The sequence below is a fragment of the Neofelis nebulosa genome, chromosome 2 (assembly GCF_028018385.1).
Source record: "Neofelis nebulosa isolate mNeoNeb1 chromosome 2, mNeoNeb1.pri, whole genome shotgun sequence".
In the NCBI taxonomy this organism is placed as follows: domain Eukaryota; kingdom Metazoa; phylum Chordata; class Mammalia; order Carnivora; family Felidae; genus Neofelis; species Neofelis nebulosa.
This window is the reverse complement of record NC_080783.1, coordinates 221,438,335-221,456,511: the sequence shown is the minus strand read 5'-3', so window position 1 is coordinate 221,456,511 and position 18,177 is coordinate 221,438,335. Positions and strand designations below refer to the sequence as shown.

The 18,177-nt window shown below is 58.2% G+C and overlaps 1 protein-coding gene across 1 annotated transcript in view; it reads left to right on the top strand.

Annotated features, from left to right (window-relative positions):
• The window catches only part of PRKCZ (protein kinase C zeta), an 80,209-nt gene that overhangs the window by 48,890 nt on the left and 13,142 nt on the right, over nt 1–18,177 (top strand). The window contains exons 3-7 of the mRNA XM_058719412.1: nt 2,560–2,691; nt 3,668–3,746; nt 5,165–5,217; nt 8,125–8,313; nt 11,109–11,206. Coding sequence (XP_058575395.1) covers nt 2,560–2,691; nt 3,668–3,746; nt 5,165–5,217; nt 8,125–8,313; nt 11,109–11,206 — 551 coding nt within the window. The remainder of the gene's footprint in view (nt 1–2,559; nt 2,692–3,667; nt 3,747–5,164; nt 5,218–8,124; nt 8,314–11,108; nt 11,207–18,177) is intronic.

Sequence of the window (18,177 nt, the reverse complement as noted above, 5' to 3'; positions counted from 1 at the left end):
ACTCCACCTGTCACTTGAAAGGATGTTTGCAGAGCCCCGCGCTTTGTTCTACAGGAATCGGCAAGACCTACAGGCAAAAAGCCCCCGGAGGTCATTTCCTCCGTCCTCCTCGGCAACTCAAGGGCGGAAAGTGAGTGAACTCAGTGACACCGCCGGCCATCTTCCCGAGGCACCTGCCTGGATCGTTATTTGCCTTCGACATGATGTTTCTTCTAGAACAATGAGAAAAGGTTCCATTGGTGAATCAAAGGGAGAGATCCAGCGAGTTTCTGGAGAAGAAATGAAAACCTCTGTCCTGGAGCAGGAGACACGGGCGGCATGGATGGGGGGGCACGAGGGCGAGGCCCCCTCTGCAGGATGCGACTGATGGTCAGAGTCCCGCCCTGGGAAGCCCCGGGGCGTGAGCGTCTCTGGCAAATGCCCGTCGAGGATTTCTCCTAAGCTTCTTGGTCCCAGCGACTAGAACGGGGGTTAGCAAGCAATTCCTGTTAAATCCATGTTGAGGGCCGGAGAGTAGATACCTTAGACTCGCTGGGCCACAAGGCCTCTGTCGCAGCCACCACCCCGTCATAGTGTACTAGCCACAGGCAGTGGGTCGACAAACGAGTGAGGGCCTGTTCCAGTAAAACTTTATTTGGAAAAGACAGGTGGTGGTCCTCATTGGCCTGCCCCTGGACTAGGGATTGGAGTTACCACTGGCTGAACCATCAGGCCGCGAGAGGAGCAGGTCTGGGGCCTGGCGGGAGCCGCCTTTCCCACCCCGCAAGAAGCAGCAGAAACCCAGACCAAAGGCTCCGACCTCAGATGAGCTCAATATGGCCCAAAACTAGAACGGATGATGCGAAATCCGAGCAAGGGACAGATTCAGTGGTGTGTAAGGAGACTTAAAATGTTTTTACCCCATTAACTTATTAATTCATGTGAATTTCAGAGAATCGTGGCTCGGGGGTTAGGTTTTGATTTATTTCTTCGTGATGTCTCCTGAAGTGTTAACCAGTCAAACACAGGTCTGAGATCAAGAGCCCTTGCCAACGTGCGATAGCCTCTCCGGACAAGCGAGGGCACGCTGCTGCTGGTCAGCGGCTGGCCCGGCCCGGCCCCTGCTCACCTCTGGGAAGGAATGTGTTACCTCGCAAAGGCACCGGTCGGCTATGAGTTTGCCCCTATCCGCGAGCCAAGCGTTGCAGATTAGGTTGTTCAGGGGTGACAATGGGAAGGCTGTGCGTGTTGGTGGGTTACGTAAGAAGGTGCTTTTGTTTCATGGCTTCATAAATGGTGTTTGACAGACACACGCGCAGAAGAGAGTGAAACCCATCTTCATACCTGAAGCTCCTCCTTTGAATGCGAAGCTGGGCTTTTACTCGGCATGAGACCGTGGCCCCCATGGCCGTCCACTGCGCCCCGTCCAGGCCATTCCCCGCCGGGCCCACCCTCTGTGCCTGCCAGCTCGTGGGACAGACGCTTTAGGCAACACGGAGGACTCGGAATAAATTCTTCTCTTTCCTGTTTCCGAAGTTAAAAGTGACGTGGGGTGTGTGAGTGTGTGTTTGCTTAACCTTAGCAAACGTGATTGGGGCACCACCTGTGTGCCAGGACCTGCCCCCTCAGGCCCTGGTTTCCGAGCTCGGTGCTTCGCTGGTGAGGAGTCGGCTTCTTGGTGCCCGTGGCCCTGAGCACAGGCCCACGGCCTGTCCGTGTCACCCCGATCCGGCCCCCGCCCGAGTCCACCCATCAGAGGATTCCATCAGCCGTCGTGAATGAACTGCAGTACAGTGTGGTCCTTCACGGTTGTCTCCAGGAGCAGAGACTCTCTCAAAAGAAGGGAATTTGTTAAAAACGGCAAAAGAGGCTAAAGCCTGCCAAGGAGTTCAAGCCAGGAAAGATGGTCGCGGGAACCCGGCGGACGTGCGGCCACGCGTGTGACCGGCTTTCTGAACACACTCATCTTCGTGCCCTTTCAACAGCCCAACGTGAGGAAAACATCACCAAACCAGCTGACGATTGCCATTAATTTCAGCTACTTAGAGCTTGAAGCACGAAGATTGACCGCGGAAAAATCTTTAAAACTACCAAAACCCAAGCAATCGCAGGCCGCCCCTAGCGGCCAACACACGACACGTAATGCCAGGCAGAGTTAGTCTCTCTGTGGCCGTGCGGGGGAGGTGTGTGGATGCCCCCCCGCGCCCCACTCAGCCTGGGTCACTGCACCAGACGGGGCGCCACCCTGTTCGGCACACGACCCGGCAAGGGCTGGAATCCCCTCCGGTCCCTGCAAGCAAGGGGGGGCCTTGCCCGGGGAGGGGTCTTGTCACCCCTGCCGGAGCGGGACCCCATGGTTCCCCCAGCCTGGGAGCGGACCCAAGCAGGGGGCCCGGGGCTTGGGCAGAGCCTGGTGCCCGACGTGACCCACTGGTTGGGCCACCTCTTGTCTAGCTCCCATCATCGTTCGGGACATCCGGGAAGGTGCAGCGTGCCCCAGGGCTGAGCTGGGTCCCCTGCAGTGAGGCGCGGGCCTCAGGGGTGCCCAGGCCCTCGGCGTGACGGCCGCTGTCCTTGCAGAGAGCGTACTGCGGCCGGTGCAGCGAGAGGATATGGGGCCTCGCGGGGCAGGGCTACAGATGCATCAACTGCAAGCTGCTGGTCCATAAACGCTGCCACGTGCTCGTCCCGCTGACCTGCAAAAGGCATATGGTGAGTGTGGCCCAGATTGGGCCCCGGGGGCCCGCGGGGGGGGGGGGGGGGGCAGCCTCGAGCCCACTGCCCACGCTGACCCTGGCGGCCCTCAGTCCCCCTCTGTCCAAATAGGGTCCTGCCGCCAGCAGGGCAAGAGGAGGGGCTGGGACGGGGCCCCTCTTCCGAGCCCTGTGACCCCTAGCACTCGTGGCGGGGGCCTCCGGTGCCCGCTGCCGCTCTGGCACGAAGGTGCGGGGGCAGGGAAGGCTTGTGTGGACCCCAGGCACGAAGCAGCCCTCGAGCAGAGCAGAGGGGAAAGCGCCATGACGCTCCGCACGCCAGGGCCTGCGCCGTGTGACCCTCACCGCCAGCCCGCGATCCTGGAGTCGGAGCTCCCAGCCCTTTGAGATGCTGTTCGTTTCCTTACTGAGCGTCCGGGCTCGCTTGTGCTCCTGGGCCTCTGGCCGTCACCCCTGATGGGACAAGAGCAGAGTCCAGACCTTGTCGCACCCCGATGTTGCTGAGCCCTGGGATGTGGGGTCCCGTAGGTCCGCGTCGGCCTAAGAAACGAGGCCAGCCCCACAGATGTAGTCAGTCGGGGGCCGAACGATGCCAATGCCTGGAGCCCGGTGTCCGCCAATAGGGGGCTGTGGCAGGGGTGACCTCAGCCTCCTGGGACTCTGATGCAGCCGTGGGGGCAAGGGAGACTACCAAGCACTATGAACAGATGCCCTGCTTTTTAAAGCACCTACTGGAAAGGTCACAGTGTGAGGTGCTGAGTGATCACCCTGCCTGTGGAATCACGTAATTATTTCTATGTGGGTCTCTCCACCTCCAGGGCAACAATGTTACCAGGTACACTTGTGTAACATGTATTGTCACACACGCTACAATGTGTATACCAGAAGAGGTGATCCTAGAAAGTCACAGGGTATCTCCAGAAGCTACACCGTGACACCTGACTGGTCACTTTGTAATGCTCATGTCTTGGCAGGATTCTGTCATGCCTTCCCAAGAACCTGCAGTAGACGACAAGGACAACGTGGACCTTCCTTCTGAGAACACCGATGGAAGTAGGGGCTGCTTTCTTCCCACTCGTGGAGCCCGGGCTCTCCGCCCCGGAATCCCTGCTTGCCCGCCATTCTGACCACACCTCACTGCGGGGCTGGGGATGTCCCCAGGGCCTTCCCTCATCCTGGGCAGAGATGGCAGGGTGGGGTGGCCTTCTGTGGACACGCACATCTCTGTGAGTGGCTGCCATAGGAGTCGGGGTGGGCGTTTTCCCTCGGCACCGACCGTGGGAGTTCTAGAAGTTGTTTACGGTGGCACCCACCCTGGGCAGGCTGCTGCGTCGAGCTGGTCTCCATCCGTGGAAAGGCCTGCTGTCAAGGTGGTTCTTGAGTTTCTGTAGGATTTCGTGGGGGTTTGGGTGGGGGAGAGACTTTTGTTTAATAGTAAGAAGCATTCGGAGAATGATTTTGAATACTAGTTGGACTGATAGCTTAGCTCTGAGCTCCCAAAGTCTGTGGCTTATTATGAGAGCTTGGAAGAGTCCCTGCCCTCGAGTGGTGAATGTGAGCTCTGCACCCTGAGAGTCCTTGAAGGATGAAATGAGACCACAGAAGATAAAGCATTTAGCATAACAGCTCACACAAAGCAGACAACAACCCACACACTCACCCACCTACCTACCCATCCAACCATCCATCCACTTATCTGTCCATCTGCCCATCCACCTACCTATTATTCATCTGTCTACCTGTCCACTCATCTATCCACTCACCATCCATCCATCCACCCCCCCCACCTATCCATCCACTTATCTATCCGTCCATCCTTCTGTCCATCCATCCTTCCATCCATCTTTCTGTCCATCCATCCAACCATCCATCAGTCCATCCATCCATCCATCCACCACCCATCCATCCACCCATCCTTCCATCCATCCAACTATCCATCAGTCCATCAGTCCACCCACCCACCTATCCATCTATCCTTCCTTCCTTCCTTCCTTCCTTCCTTCCTTCCTTCCTTCCTTCCTTCCTTCCTTCCATCCACCCACCCACCCACCTACCCATCCATCCATCCATCTATCCATCCACCATCCATCCATCCACCATCCCCTCTTCTGCCCGCCTGCCCACCCATCCATCTGCACACTCTAAGAACAGTGTCTGGAAAGCTAAATACCACAGTCTTCTTGACGTTACTTCCACATGAATCGCTGAGAACATGTGTCACAAATGCAGGTTCCCAGGCTCCACCCACAGAGGTGTAGAGTCAGCAGGTCTGGGTGGGACCAGGAAGCTGCATTTTCTTATGACTGTGCGGTCAGCTGTGGCCACTCCGTGATTCGCCCTGAATGCTGCAGATTTGGCCTGGGCCACCGGTGTGTCCAGAGGATCGGGGGGCCCTGGGTTCCCCTGTGTGTCAGGCTACACTCCTGACAATGCCTAGAATATGCCCTGTTTTTTCTTTCTCTCTTGACTAGTTGCTTATATTTCTTCAAGCCGGAAACATGACAACATTAAAGATGATTCTGAGGTGAGTAAATGAGATGGCTCGTTAGTGTTTCCAATTTTTTTTTATAAGTTCACTAGCTCGTTTCTGGGGCAGTTATGGAAATTTAAATTTTTTTTTTTTTAACATTTATTTATTTTTGAGACAGAGAGAGACAGAGCATGAGCAGGGGAGGGGCAGAGAGAGAGGGAGACACAGAATCTGAAACGGGCTCCAGGCTCCGAGCCGTCAGCGCAGAGCCCGACGCGGGGCTCGAACTCACGGACCGCGAGATCGTGACCTGAGCCGAAGTCGGCCGCTTAACCGACCGAGCCACCCAGGTGCCCCCAGTTATGGAAATTTAAATAGGAACTGGACAGGCTTGGGAATGCTAACCTGTCTAACCTCACCGTAAGCGAGGGAGTGGTCTGCGGACATCTAGGGTGATGTTCACTCAGGGCTTCAGGATGGAGTCCCACGGAGGTTCTAGCATTTCGCGCAGAAGGGATCTCCAGAGCATTAGGTGGACAGAGAGCGAGCGTGTGCGGCTGACAGGAGCCACGGCTCAGTCGCAGGCGTGAGGGTGCAGCGTTCACTGCATGGTTCTCTCAGCGACGGGGAACTGGGGGATGAGGTGTCATTGGCCAGGCCTGTGTGAGCCCAGGCCACGGGTTGGTGTGAGCCTGGGTCAGGGGGCCTCTCTGACCTCAGAATCCTCTTCTGTCCAGTTTGGATAATGATCACTCCTGGCACACACAGGAAGCTTTCCACGACACCAATCAGTGCGGGGCTCTTTCCGCATCGGTCCAGGGTGGCACAGGCCATCCCCGCCCCCACAAGGGAGCCCCCATGCTCTTCGGCTTTGAGAAAAGGAGGGAGAGCTGGTCCCTGGTGGGTGGGGTTGCTAGCTTTTTATTGTCTCCCGGGGTCCACGTGGAGGAATCACCCTGGGTTGTTCTTGCCCTTTGTCCTGTTTCGGGCGTGTTTATGGCTGGGCGGTCCAGGGTCAGAGGTAGATTGATAGATTCTTGCCGAATTTGCTAGTGACTTGTTCTCCCCTCACTCCTAAGGTTCAAACGTCGCGTTTTCTCCTGTCTCCTGCCACAGGACAGGCGTTCCCGTCACTGGGAAATTGGTACCTCAGGAAGCAGCAGGATGTTGGCGCTGCCCGCGTGGGGCACGGGGCCTCTGGCTTTGGGGGACGGGGTATGCAGTGTGGCGAAGTCAGTGTGTTGGGGGGCAGTGCGGAGTGGGTGGGCGCCGGCCCAGAACCTGCCTGCCGAAAACGGGCTGCTGGCCTGTCATGGCTCAGTCTTGCTGGGGCACGTCCTTTTATGAATCCCCCAGAGGCTCTTTGGGGCGCAGATGTGGCAACACCTGCTGCAGGCTCAGTCTCCCCAGTGCCCCCTCTCCGTCCAGACAGCAGAGTGGGCCCAGGGCTTACAGCTCTTGAGCTGCAACTTTTGTCGGATTTTATGTGCATCAGACCCTCCCTGGATTTGTCTGTTGTACTGTTTCCACACCACCGAGCAATTCTCCAAGTCTTGGGGGACCCTGACCAGGTGTCCTACAATTCTGACCCCCCTCTACCTGGAGCTAGTGTCAGACCCCAAAGGGAAGGGCTCAGATACCGTTCATGCATCCCGGTGGCCACCTGTGTGTGCTTCTGACCAACCAGCTGTAAATCGGGGTTCCCACGACCCTTTCCTGGGGTTCAGTTAATTTGCTAAAGCGGCTCACAGGACTCAGGGAAATATTTTGCTTCCTGGATGCCTGGTTTGTGATAAGAGGAGATCGCTCAGGAGCAGCCGGATGGAGGAGGTGCACGGGGCCAGGGCTGGGGGAAGGGGGCGGGGTGTCCGTGCTCCGTCCAGGCCAGCTCCCCGTGTCACCAACCAGAAGCTCTCCAGACGTGGTCCTTTTGGGTTTGTGTGGGGACTTCGTAACAGGGGCGTGACTGATGAGTCGATGAGTCCTTGGCCATTGGAGAAGGGGCCCAACCCTGGCCCCTCTCCCCTCCCCGGAGGTCAGGGGGTGAGGCTGAGTTCTGGCGCTCTATAATAAGCAGGGGTTGGTAATCACCCCCATCTTTAGGTGGCCTGGGCTTCTCAAAAGTTGTCTCATTCACATAAAAAAAAATGCCTTTTCTGTGAGGTAGGGAGCTCCAGGGGTGTTTGGGAACTCTGTGCCAGGAATGGGGCTGAGACCAACATATTTGTCAGTATAAATCCCAGGGTCACGATTTACTCCTTCTGTCCCGGGAAGCCTGCTGCTGCCCTTTTGTGTTCCACCCCGGCTTTGGACTGAGAGTTTCGGCTCGGCCCAGTGTGCGGCCGGCTCTGGGCGGTCGGTGGGGCATCAGATGATTCCAGTGAGTGAGGAGAAGTCACACAGACTCCAGTTTGCAGCCTCCGTCCACAAAACCTCAGGACAGCTCTGCCTTGCTGGGACCACAGCTCTCCCAGAGTACCTGATAAATGGCGCCCAGACTTCCTGACTTTCCTTGCTGGTCATTCCCCGTCTGGGATGAGTCAGGAGCACTTAGTTACCCCCTGCTTCCCCTACAGATACCCTTGCCAGAGACAGTTCTTAGGAGGGAGGCTTCTGTTCTTAATCGGATCACCTTTCTCTTTCATTGTGTATTTCCGGGAGTCCGAACTCGGGGCTTTGCAGATCTCAGCTAGTTCTGCTCTGTAGCCCCCGGGGGAGCCTGTCCTGGGGAGGCCGGCCCCCGTCACCCACGTGCCCACAGAGGGCCACCTGTGGCTGGCGACTGGGCCACGGTCTGCAGAAATGACGGGCTTTCGGAGTGGCGGGACTGGGGTGGTCTTCGGGGCACAGAGTCGGGGCCTGTGAGCGGAATCGTGCCCTGAGCTCCAGGCCACGCGCAGGGACTCGTCACCCTCCGCGGGGAGGGGTCCCGCCCTTTCCCACGTTCTGTCTCGTCCTCAGGACCTCAAGCCGGTTATCGACGGGATGGATGGAATCAAGATATCTCAGGGGCTCGGGCTGCAGGACTTTGACCTGATTCGGGTCATTGGGCGCGGGAGCTACGCCAAGGTGCTCCTGGTGCGGCTGAAGAAGAACGACCAGATGTACGCCATGAAGGTGGTGAAGAAGGAGCTGGTCCATGACGACGAGGTGAGGGCCGGCGCGGGCTCGCGCCTCCTTCGTGGGGACCTTCGGGCTCCTGGGCTTTGTCCCGTCAAGGGGAGCAAGACACTCGTAGCAAAATTCACCGCTGCGGCCACGTCCAAGTACACGTTTGTGTATACTCGGTGCCTCGTCCCCGCCGTCTCGTCCCGGGCCGTTGGCACCCCCAGAAGGAAGCCCCGCGCCCGCCCCCCCCTGCACCACCCATCGGCCTCCTGTCTCTGGCCCTTGCGTGTAGTCAGAACTGCATTGCCTCTTATGCCTGAGCAAGACTCCGTTTGGTGAGCAGACCACACGTGGTCTATGTGCTCACCTGTTGGCAGCGATCGGGATTGCTTCCACCTTTTGGCGACTGTCATTCGTGCCGCCGTGAGTGTCCACGTACGGGCATCTGCTCCAGGCCCTGCGTCCAGGCCTTTGGGGGTCTTCCCGGGAGCGGGGGCGCCGGGGCGCCAGGGTTCCTGGTGCTTAGCTATTCGAGGAGTCACCAAGCAGCGGTCCCACGGCAGACGCAGCATTTCCCGTTCCCACCAGCCACGCGTGAGGCTCCCGCTTTCTGCGCACCCTTTCCAGGAACTGCTGCTTCCTGTTTTTCGATTACCGCTGTCCCGGCAGGTGTGAGACGGCAGTGTGCTTTGCATTCCCGTGGTGACTCCCTCCGTGGGCCTCTTGGCTTCGTGGACGTTGGGTCTTTTTGCCTCGCACTTGAGTGCGGGTTCCACGTCTTTGGCTCACAGGTAGCAGTGGTCCTGGGACTGCCAGCCCTGTAGCGCAGGAGGCGGCTCGGTGCATGTGGGGCCAGAGCACCCAGGAAGGCTGCCCTGCCCGGGCCCCGACTCGTGGTTTGGAGGGAGAAGGGGGGCTGAACTGGAGCTTTTACTTGCTCTGCCAGCAGGGTGCATTCGTGCAGTGCACGGACTGCCCAACTGGCCCTGAGTGCTAAGCTCACAGGTGAAGAGACTGCGGCTCAGAGAAGCAGCGGCTTGCTACCACCTTCACTGCTGGCCAGCAGCACTGCAGGATGATTCCAGACGCCCCCTCCCAGCACCCTGGCCAACTGGAAAGTTAGTGGAATGTGTGAGGTCAAGTTTGTAGAATTGAAAGAAAAGGTCAGGAGAGACTTACTGCTTTGGTTCATGCTTGGCGTTTTCAGATCATCCCCTGTGGCCCAAGGTGTGGCGGTGGGACTTTTAGGTGGTCTCTCGAGAAGAGCGGGACTCTGGGAGTCAGTGAGTGGGAGCTGAATGTGTGTGAGTGTGTGTGCACGTCCACGTGTGTCACGGGCGTGTCGCTACGTGTCTGCCCGTGTCATGGGCGTGTCTGTGTGTGTGCAAGACTTCGTGTCACATGGCTGCCTGTGTGCATGTCTGCGTCTGAGGGAGACCCCGGTGTCCGTGACCGTGAGTCTGGGCTGTGGACATCAGGCGTAGGGGCACCGCAGTGGGCTGAATGGTGACCCCTGAAAAGATATGTCTGCATCCTAATCCCTGGAGCCTGTGAATCTGGAAGTGGGGTCCTGGCAGATGTAATTAGGTTGAGGATCTTGGGGAGATCATCCTGGATTATGTGGGTGGGCCCTGAATGCAATGAGAGGTGTCCTAGAGAAAGAGACAGACAGACAGACAGAAGCGGCACAGACACCCAGGGAAGCCGATGTGGTGATGGAGGCACAGGAGAGTCAAGAGGCCCTCCCCCCCCCCCCCCCCCCCCCCCGCCCTTGGCCCACCCCCATGTCAGGCTTCTGACTCAGAACAGAGAGTACGAGTGGGGAAGTTTCCGGGCCCTGGAAACTCGGGAGCCTGGCAGCAGTGGAGTGGGAGACCCTGGCGGCTGGACTCTGGGGGGGGGGGGGGGGGAGGGGGGGGGGGAGAGGAGGGGAGTCTCGGCCACTCACGAGGGTTTTCGCCTGAGCACCTGGGGACCCAGGCCCCTTTGGAGCACGGATGGCCAGGCTGGTCGGGCGCTGCGGGAGGCCTCCTCTGCAGTGCGAGACGCCCGCTGCGGCTACCCAGCACCCATCGCCCGAGCGAGTCTGGAGCTCAGGGAGAGGTGGGCTGGGAGCGCTCTGCATGGACGTCAGGTCTGCAGCCGGTGTGCACAGGGGGTCTTCTGGGGGAGAGAGGGGGCTCCAGACTGAGCCCAAGGAGGACGAAGCCGACATGGTCGTTGGTCCACTGAAGAGTGCACTCTTTTGTTTGCAAAAACCTTCAGGGACAGGCGGCGCCGCTCTGGACACATTCCTCTCCCTCTCGCTTTCTCAGCCCCTAGGAGGAGAGGTTTAACCTGGAAGTTTGGGAACCTCATCTACCTCTGCTTTTGGGGTTGGAATGGAATCAGTGCTGTGGAATCATTGTGGCTCTAGAGTAACTTGACTTTGCAGCTTTCCCCCCACTTCCAGCGTGGACTGGGAGGCAGATAGCCTGTGGCGGGAGCTGGTGCGAGACATGGGATGGGATACCGGGGAATCTGCTTAAGCATCCATCCTGTTTCCTCGCGTCTTAAGCGGAGATGATAATACCCACCTGCCGAGGCTGCCGTGGGGAGCACTTGAGGCAGTGCATGGAGAGCCTGTAACCCAGAGGCCAGCACGGAGCTGGTGGTGGAGGCAGAGATGTGATGATGGTGGGGATGGTGATGGTGATACATTTCTTAGTGGGCATTTTCCTTTCCTGTGTGCACTGTCTTCTTACAAGCAGAGGTGAGAGACACGTCTCTCTTGCCCCCCTTCTCCAGGATGAAGGGTGTTTGGGAGCCTCGTTAACACACCCTGGTTTCTATTTCAGGATATTGACTGGGTGCAGACAGAGAAGCATGTGTTTGAGCAGGCATCCAGCAACCCTTTCCTGGTCGGCTTACATTCCTGCTTCCAGACAACAAGTCGGTAAGAAAACGAGCATGTTTCTAAGAGTGCCGCTTTCTGAATTGAACTACGTGGAAACTGAGTTGGCATAAGGTTTTCACTATCGTATGTGAGGTTCTCTGAATTGCAAGCATGGGGCTTCTTCTTTGGCTCATCAGACTAGCTTTGTTATTCTCATTAGCTGGTGTCATATTAAGTAAATTTCATGCATTTGAACCTAAATTATTTCACTGCATTTATAAAATATTTAACGAAAACATCCCACTGAGTTGAGTCTAGGCGTATAGGCGTTGGGTCAGGTGTTGGGATGCCACTGTGGGCAGGAGGTGGGTTTCTGTGCTCATAGCTCTTACCGACAAGCAGAATAAATAAATAAATACCAACGGCTTCACTCATAAACTTAGGTGTACAGGAATCCTACTGTTTTAAAAGGCCTGGGTGGCTCAGTTGGTTGAGCAGCCGACTCTTGATTTCAGCTCAGGTCATGATCTCACAGTCATGAGATCAAGCCCTGCATCGGGCTCCACGGCGCAGAGCCTGCTTAAGATTCTCCCTCTCCCTCTGCCCCAACCCCACTCGTGCTCGCTCACTCTCTCTGTAAAAAAAAAAAAAAAAAAAAAAGTTAAACTAAAACAAAACGCTTGAAAACTACTGGTCTAGGATAGTCAATATATATTTAGAATTCTTTTCAGCCAGTTGACTTGAACTCGCCCAGTTTGTTTATTTGAAAAATTATTGACCACATTCTGTGTCGGGGTCTTCCAGACCACCCCCAGGTTCAGTGATTTAGTAGGAGAACTCATGGGACTGGCACACAGTAGGACTCAAGGTGAAGATTTCTTGCTGTGAACGGGTATAAAGCAAAACTGGCAAAGGAAAGAGACGCCTGGGGCCAAGTCAGGAGAAAAGCAGGCGGGAGATTCTAAGGGCAGTCACACAGGATGCCCGTGCTCGTCCAGCAAGGAACTGTGACAGCTTGGGGTGTCTACTGGGGGCTGACAAAGGAGCGCCCTCCACCTGGCACAGAGCAGAACTCTGGGCTGCCGGAAGGCGAGCAGGTGTTGAGCAGAAAGCATACTGTGGGTGCCCAGCGGGGCCGCCCTCCCTGATCGGTGGCAGGAGCTGCTACCGGGCAAGTCAGCCGAGGGCCAGCCTTGCAAGCAGGCCTTTCTGAGGACAACAGCGTCTGTCCCGCTCGTGGTAACTCAGCTCAGCTGTAAGTCAGGCCGGCGACTCCTACAGTCCCACGTCCACCCGCAACTCCCTCCTGACCTTCAGTCCCCTGGCCCACCTGGACTGGCTGCCACCTGTGTGTCCAAAGCACCTGGGATAAATGACCTTGCCCTTGTTCCCTCCCTGGGTCTCACTGATCGCACCTCCTCAGTGTGTCGCAGATTCCTCTGTTCTCTCCAGCCTGAGCCCCGGCCTCTTTGGGGCCTCGGGTCTCTGTTCCCCCACGTCGCGCTCAAGCCATGTTTGGAAAACACAGATCCAAAGTGTCTTTCTCCTGCCTCGAAGCTTCTCTGGCTACTTTCCCAGTTGCTTCTGCGATACGATCCGGGCTCCCCGGCATGTGGATGAGGTTGCTGTGACCGGGCTCCTCCCTGGCTCCCTCCCCTCCCCCGCCCCGTCCCTTTGCCACTTTGCCAGGTGGTCCCAGCCCCTCCCACCTCCCCTCCTGCCCGAGAGCTTCTGGAAACGCCCGGCAGTCACAGATTCCCTTTGTTGTGTTTCGGTACATTCTCTCCATGTGTCCTTTTAGGCTGGCCGCAGCCTCTGGGAATCATGGAACACGCCCAGGGGAAGACAGCCCATCCCAACCATATCCTTCCCGAATGGCGAGATTCCAAAAGACTTGTGTTTTGGTTAATTTCCCTGTACGAACCGCGGGGATGTGGATGTGGGAGGCCGGACTTCCAACTTCACTCCCATTTTTGTTGCCTGGAGCACAGCCCTCTCTGCCCCCGGAGATGGCCTGGCGTGTCATGTGCCCAGGTGGACTGCTTGTCCGTTCGGTGTCTCTGTGACCCCTGTGGCACAACCTCATGCCCCACCGCTTTTCAAACGGACATTTAGAAGATCTGTTTACAGTGTTCGGGGGCGGGGGGCAATAATTAACGTGCACGACAGGTTTGTCTCTCACTTTCACAGGATCTGTCAGTCTGTCTGGAAGCACCAAACGCTTGGCTGCCTGGGCTGGGGCGTCTGTCCTGAGCTGTGTTCACGTACCTGCCTCCCCGACTGGCTCCGGCTCCGGGGCAGCAGTGGTGCTGGGCGGTTTTGTGTCCTGAGCACTTGGTTAACACCTGGCCCCTCGTAGGCAGGCGTGGAGTTTAAAGCATGTTTTGTAAAGGTACAATCAAGTCCCTGGTATGGGGATAAGAGAACGCGACTCACACATCAGCGGGGGTCACAGGTGTCACAGCCGGCTCGGAGGAGAGCTCCAGTTCCCGCGCGCACCTGAGCCACCCACGGCAGAGATGCGGACTCACGAGGGGAGAACCGCCTGGTTCCGGGCCCGGGGGCCCGGGGGCCCGGGGGTCCTTCCGGCAGACGGGCTGCCTCGCAAGTCGGCCTTGGCAAAGCCGCTTACACAGTTGGGAGGTCACCCCGATTCGCCGAGAGACCCCCTAGAGCAGAGAGCTGGGAGGACTCGTGCACGCAGCCCCCGGTTTTCTGCCTGGAGGCCCAGCCCTGCTGTCGGCGGTGCGACCTCGCACGGGGTCGCCTCTCTGTGCCCCGGTGTCCTCTGGGAATGGGGCTGCAGGGCTGCTGCCTCGTGGGGCTCCTGTGGGATTAGTAGGACACGGAGCCGTCGCCACGGGCCCAGCTCGTGGCCACCTGTGCATGGACGTGGGCCCCTTTGAGGGCCTCTCCCCACGTGGGTGCTGTGCCTTTGAACAGAGGCACCGCCAGCGGGGTGTCGGGGCCCCGAGGGACAAGCAGCCTCCCTGTTGCGGTCAGGTGTCTGTGAGCACTGTGCCCACAAACCCTCCCGCCAGCAGGACCCCCCCAGGGACTGAAGTCAGGAGCCGTGCCGAGGCCCCAGCGTGCGGGGTGGGGGCGGCCGCGGGGACAGGACCCTTGGGGGCAGCAGCGCCCGCAGACACCGCGGGATGATCAGCCACCGGAGCTGTGGCTGCCTCTCGGGGCGGCCGCGTCCGTGCTCGTGGCTACGCGGAAACCCCAAGTTTTACGGCTCGGCAACAATATCGCCGCGAACGTCACGAAACAACTGCAGTCGTGTCGTGATACAAAATAAACACCTGCGTCGCGGAGGGACCACGTGAGCGCTGCACCGACCGCCCATCTTCCAGCGAGCGGCCAAAATCAACTGCAAAATTGCCTCAACAGGAATTGCTTCTGTTCGAGCCGTTCCAGGAAAAATGGGCTAACGTGGCTATTTTTAGCAGCCCCCCCATGAAGTTGTAGTCTGGGGACACTTTTCTCACTTCGCGGGATCTCAGATCTCAGACGAGCACGCTGCCGTTACGCCGTTCGCAGTTAACTGGCTGTTCCGTGTGCCTCGGTTTATCGTCGTACCCTCACTCCGCGTGGGGGGCGAGCTCGCTGGGAAACAGAAGGAGCCTGTTCCACCCTTGTTTGTTTACGGAAGAGCCTCGTGCGCTCTCCGCCGACCTAGACACTCGAGTGAATTGCTCTTGGTTCAAAGTGGTGTCTAGGTAGTAAATGCCACTTAGCCAGTGTTATTCTGTGTGCTCTTTATAAACTGCACTCGAATACTTGCCTGCAGCTCTGGAGAGATGTCAGCCGGGACTCGGTGATGGCCCCGGCTCGAGGAGGGACCGCAGTGCGTGAGCGACGGCCCGGGAAGGCCCTGAGAGCGGGGGTGAGGAGGGGGCTGGAGCTCGGCCCTAGCGCCTCTCCGCGGGGCAGGTGGCAGGGATGGGTCCCAGGCGAGCTGGTGTGTGTCAGGAAGGAGCAGGAGACGACTTGTAGATGTAAGGGGCCGTCCCGAAGCTGTGCACAACCATTTAGGCTCCGGGGAAACCGAGGCGACGGCAATTCCCAGCGAGGTGGTGTTGTGCTAGGGAAGCCCGAAGCCCAGTCCCCGGGAGGGTTGGCAGCGTGGGGTCAGGGCATGAGCAAAGGCCCTGTGGGCACACGGAGGCCTGAAGGGAAGGCTCAGAGCGGAGCTGGGGATGAAGTGTGTTGCCCGATGCCAGGCGGGATCCCCAAGCAGCCCCGAGAGTGGGGGAGAGCTCCCGTGCATCACCTGGTTGTGCACACGGTGGCGGCCGGGGGATGGTTGGCGAGGCGAGAGGCGGCTGAGCAGAGGCAAACCGTGTCCCTGGGGGCTGGGGGAAAACCAGGCTGCCTCGGAGCCGTGGGATCAGAGGGAGGCCGTGAGCAGGGCAGGAGCATGGGCGCCTCCCCTGTGAGCGCGTGAGCCACCGCGCATTCAAATTACAATACGCTTGTCAGAGTCATGATTTAATGTGAGCCTGGAATTAAAGAAGCAGGTGCCACGTGGTGGGGGGGGTGGGGGGGTGGGCAGAGCCATCGATGCATTTGCTCCTTTTGTACCTGGACCGTCCGAAAGGGTTAAGATTTGGCCCTGACCCGGTTCCCAGGGTGGGACTGCCTGGGCCCTGGACCCCCCCAGCAGGAAGGGCGCAGTGGGGGGAGGGTCGTTCAGTCCCACCTGCAGGAGGTTTAGGGGGGCTCTCCGCTTTACCTTCACAAGCCCAGGTAGACGGCACTGCTTTTGGAAACATCGAGGGCCGTGTTGATGGACCATCTCGAAGCCCCGAACGGTGAGGGGCCCTCAGGGACCAGCATACGTCCCCAGGGCCTCAGCGCCGAGCCCTCCCACCACCGGGGACCATACACTGCTCTTGTGTGCAAGCGGGTGGTTGTGTCTGCCTCATCCAGAGGTGACCGGTCGCTTCGGGGCCAGGACAAGTTGGGGGCAGGCACGTTATCGCCGTGTGCTTGAGGACAGAGGAGCCTGGGCGCAGGCCATGCTCTGGGGCATCCTGGGACTGTCCCCTCAGCACCTGGGGACCTGACTCGGATGAGGCCATGAGGCCAAGTCATCCTGGCCCAGGACAGTTCTCACTCGGGCTCAGACAAACCCAGGGCTCCTCATGTCCAGGAAATTGTCAGGACAGACTGTGACCTCAGAGGCCACAGAAAAGAGTAGCCTCTTTTAAAAACTTTATGCAATTTTATTTTTCTATTTATTTAGTTATTTAAGCCATCTCCATGTGGGGCTCGAACTCACGACCCCGAGATCAAGAGCCACACTCTCTCCCGACTGAGCCCTCCAGGCGCCCCTGTGCAGTCTTAAAATGCAGAGAAACGCCAGCGGGGGAGACAACTCAGCGGACCCCCAGCGCCCTGGGTTTTCACTGTCACGCTTTTGCGTCTTATTTTTTCCTTTCTGCTGTTTGCTTTTTTTTTTTTTTTTTTTTTTTTTTTTTTTTTTTTTTTTTTTTTTTTTTAATTTATATTTGGACAGAGAGAGACAGAGCATGAACGGGGGAGGGGCAGAGAGAGAGGGAGGCACAGAATAGGAAACAGGCTCCAGGCTCCGAGCCATCAGCCCAGAGCCTGACGCGGGGCTCGAACTCACGGACCGCGAGATCGTGACCTGGCTGAAGTCGGACGCTTAACCGACTGCGCCACCCAGGCGCCCCTCTGCTGTTTGCTTTTTGACGTGGGTACAGTTTTCTCCGTGCGGAGTCTCCACTCCCTGGTGTCGTTCTGGCCCGAGTTCTTTCCTCCCCGCAGAGCGGCCGGCTAAGCTTCGCGCCCTCCTGGCTTTTCAGACATGTGGTTAGAACGCTGGTAGACAGGAGGCCGCCCCTCGCTTCCCGTGCACGCGTCGGTTCACCTCTTTCTCTGATGACGCGGCCCGTGCTGCCTCGCGCGGGCGGCGCGTGGCAGTGGGCGAGCCTGGCCTCTTCCCGACCTCGTGGGAGTGTTCTGATGTTTGCACTGTGAGCGCATCGGCAGCTGCTGTGGGAAAAGTGGCACCAAGCCACCTGACGAGTGTCACACAGACACCTGCTCCCGCAAGAGGCTGGGGAGGTGGGGGACAGCAGAGGCCGGTGTCCCCACCTGCGGCCATCACACCGGGCTCTGCATCTGCAGAAGGGGTGCCTCGCCTGCCGGAGCCGTCCCCTCCTGACGCTTGGACGACTGTCACCTGGTCTCCTCCGGGGCCTCCCCCGGGAACCTGGGCTACAGTTTGCAGGCTCCCAGCCCCAGGAGTTGCATGAAGGTTCCAGACAGGCTGAGAGCGGACAGGCCAGTAACCAGCAGGGATAGTGGCCTTGTTTCTAGTTTACCGTCCAGAAAGAACGTGGCCGTGGGTGCCCGGGTGGCTCAGTCGGTTGAAAAGCAACCTGAGTCAGTTCAGCTGAGGTCGTGACCTCCTGTTTTGTGAGTTTGAGCCCCGCGTCGGGCTCCGTGCTGACCTGGGAGCCTTCTTGGGAGTCTCTCTCTGCCCCTCCCGGCCCCACACACAATAAATAAACATTTTAAAAATGAAGAATAAAAGTAAAAGGGAGAAAGGGCGTGTCAGTGTCCCCACCATGTCGGGACGCAGCCGTTACTAAGCCCCTGAGCTGTGCCGTCACGAGGTACACGTGGGGTTGACGTTTGCTTGACTCCCTGGGGGACAAGGCCACGTCGTGCATTATTGCTAATGTGCTTTTAGATTTGGTTTGTGGATGGTTCTTCTGGGAGTTTTCACCAACATCCGTTCCGTACGCTTCTTGTGCCGTCCTCGCTGGATTTTTGAGTTTTCTCTTGTATTCTCTAGAACATTCTCAATTGCGCTGGCGTCTCTTGGCAGGACCTCGCGAGACGGCTGGGGCTGGGGCTGTGGAAGGAGCCGCCTCCCCCTCTGCCTGCCAGCTTTGTTCACATGACTTTTACGTTTTCCTGGCGGGAACGCGCTCCCGCCGGCGTCCTGCGGCCGCTTCGCGGCGGTGGCCTCTCCTGCTTTGCTTGGCTTTGCT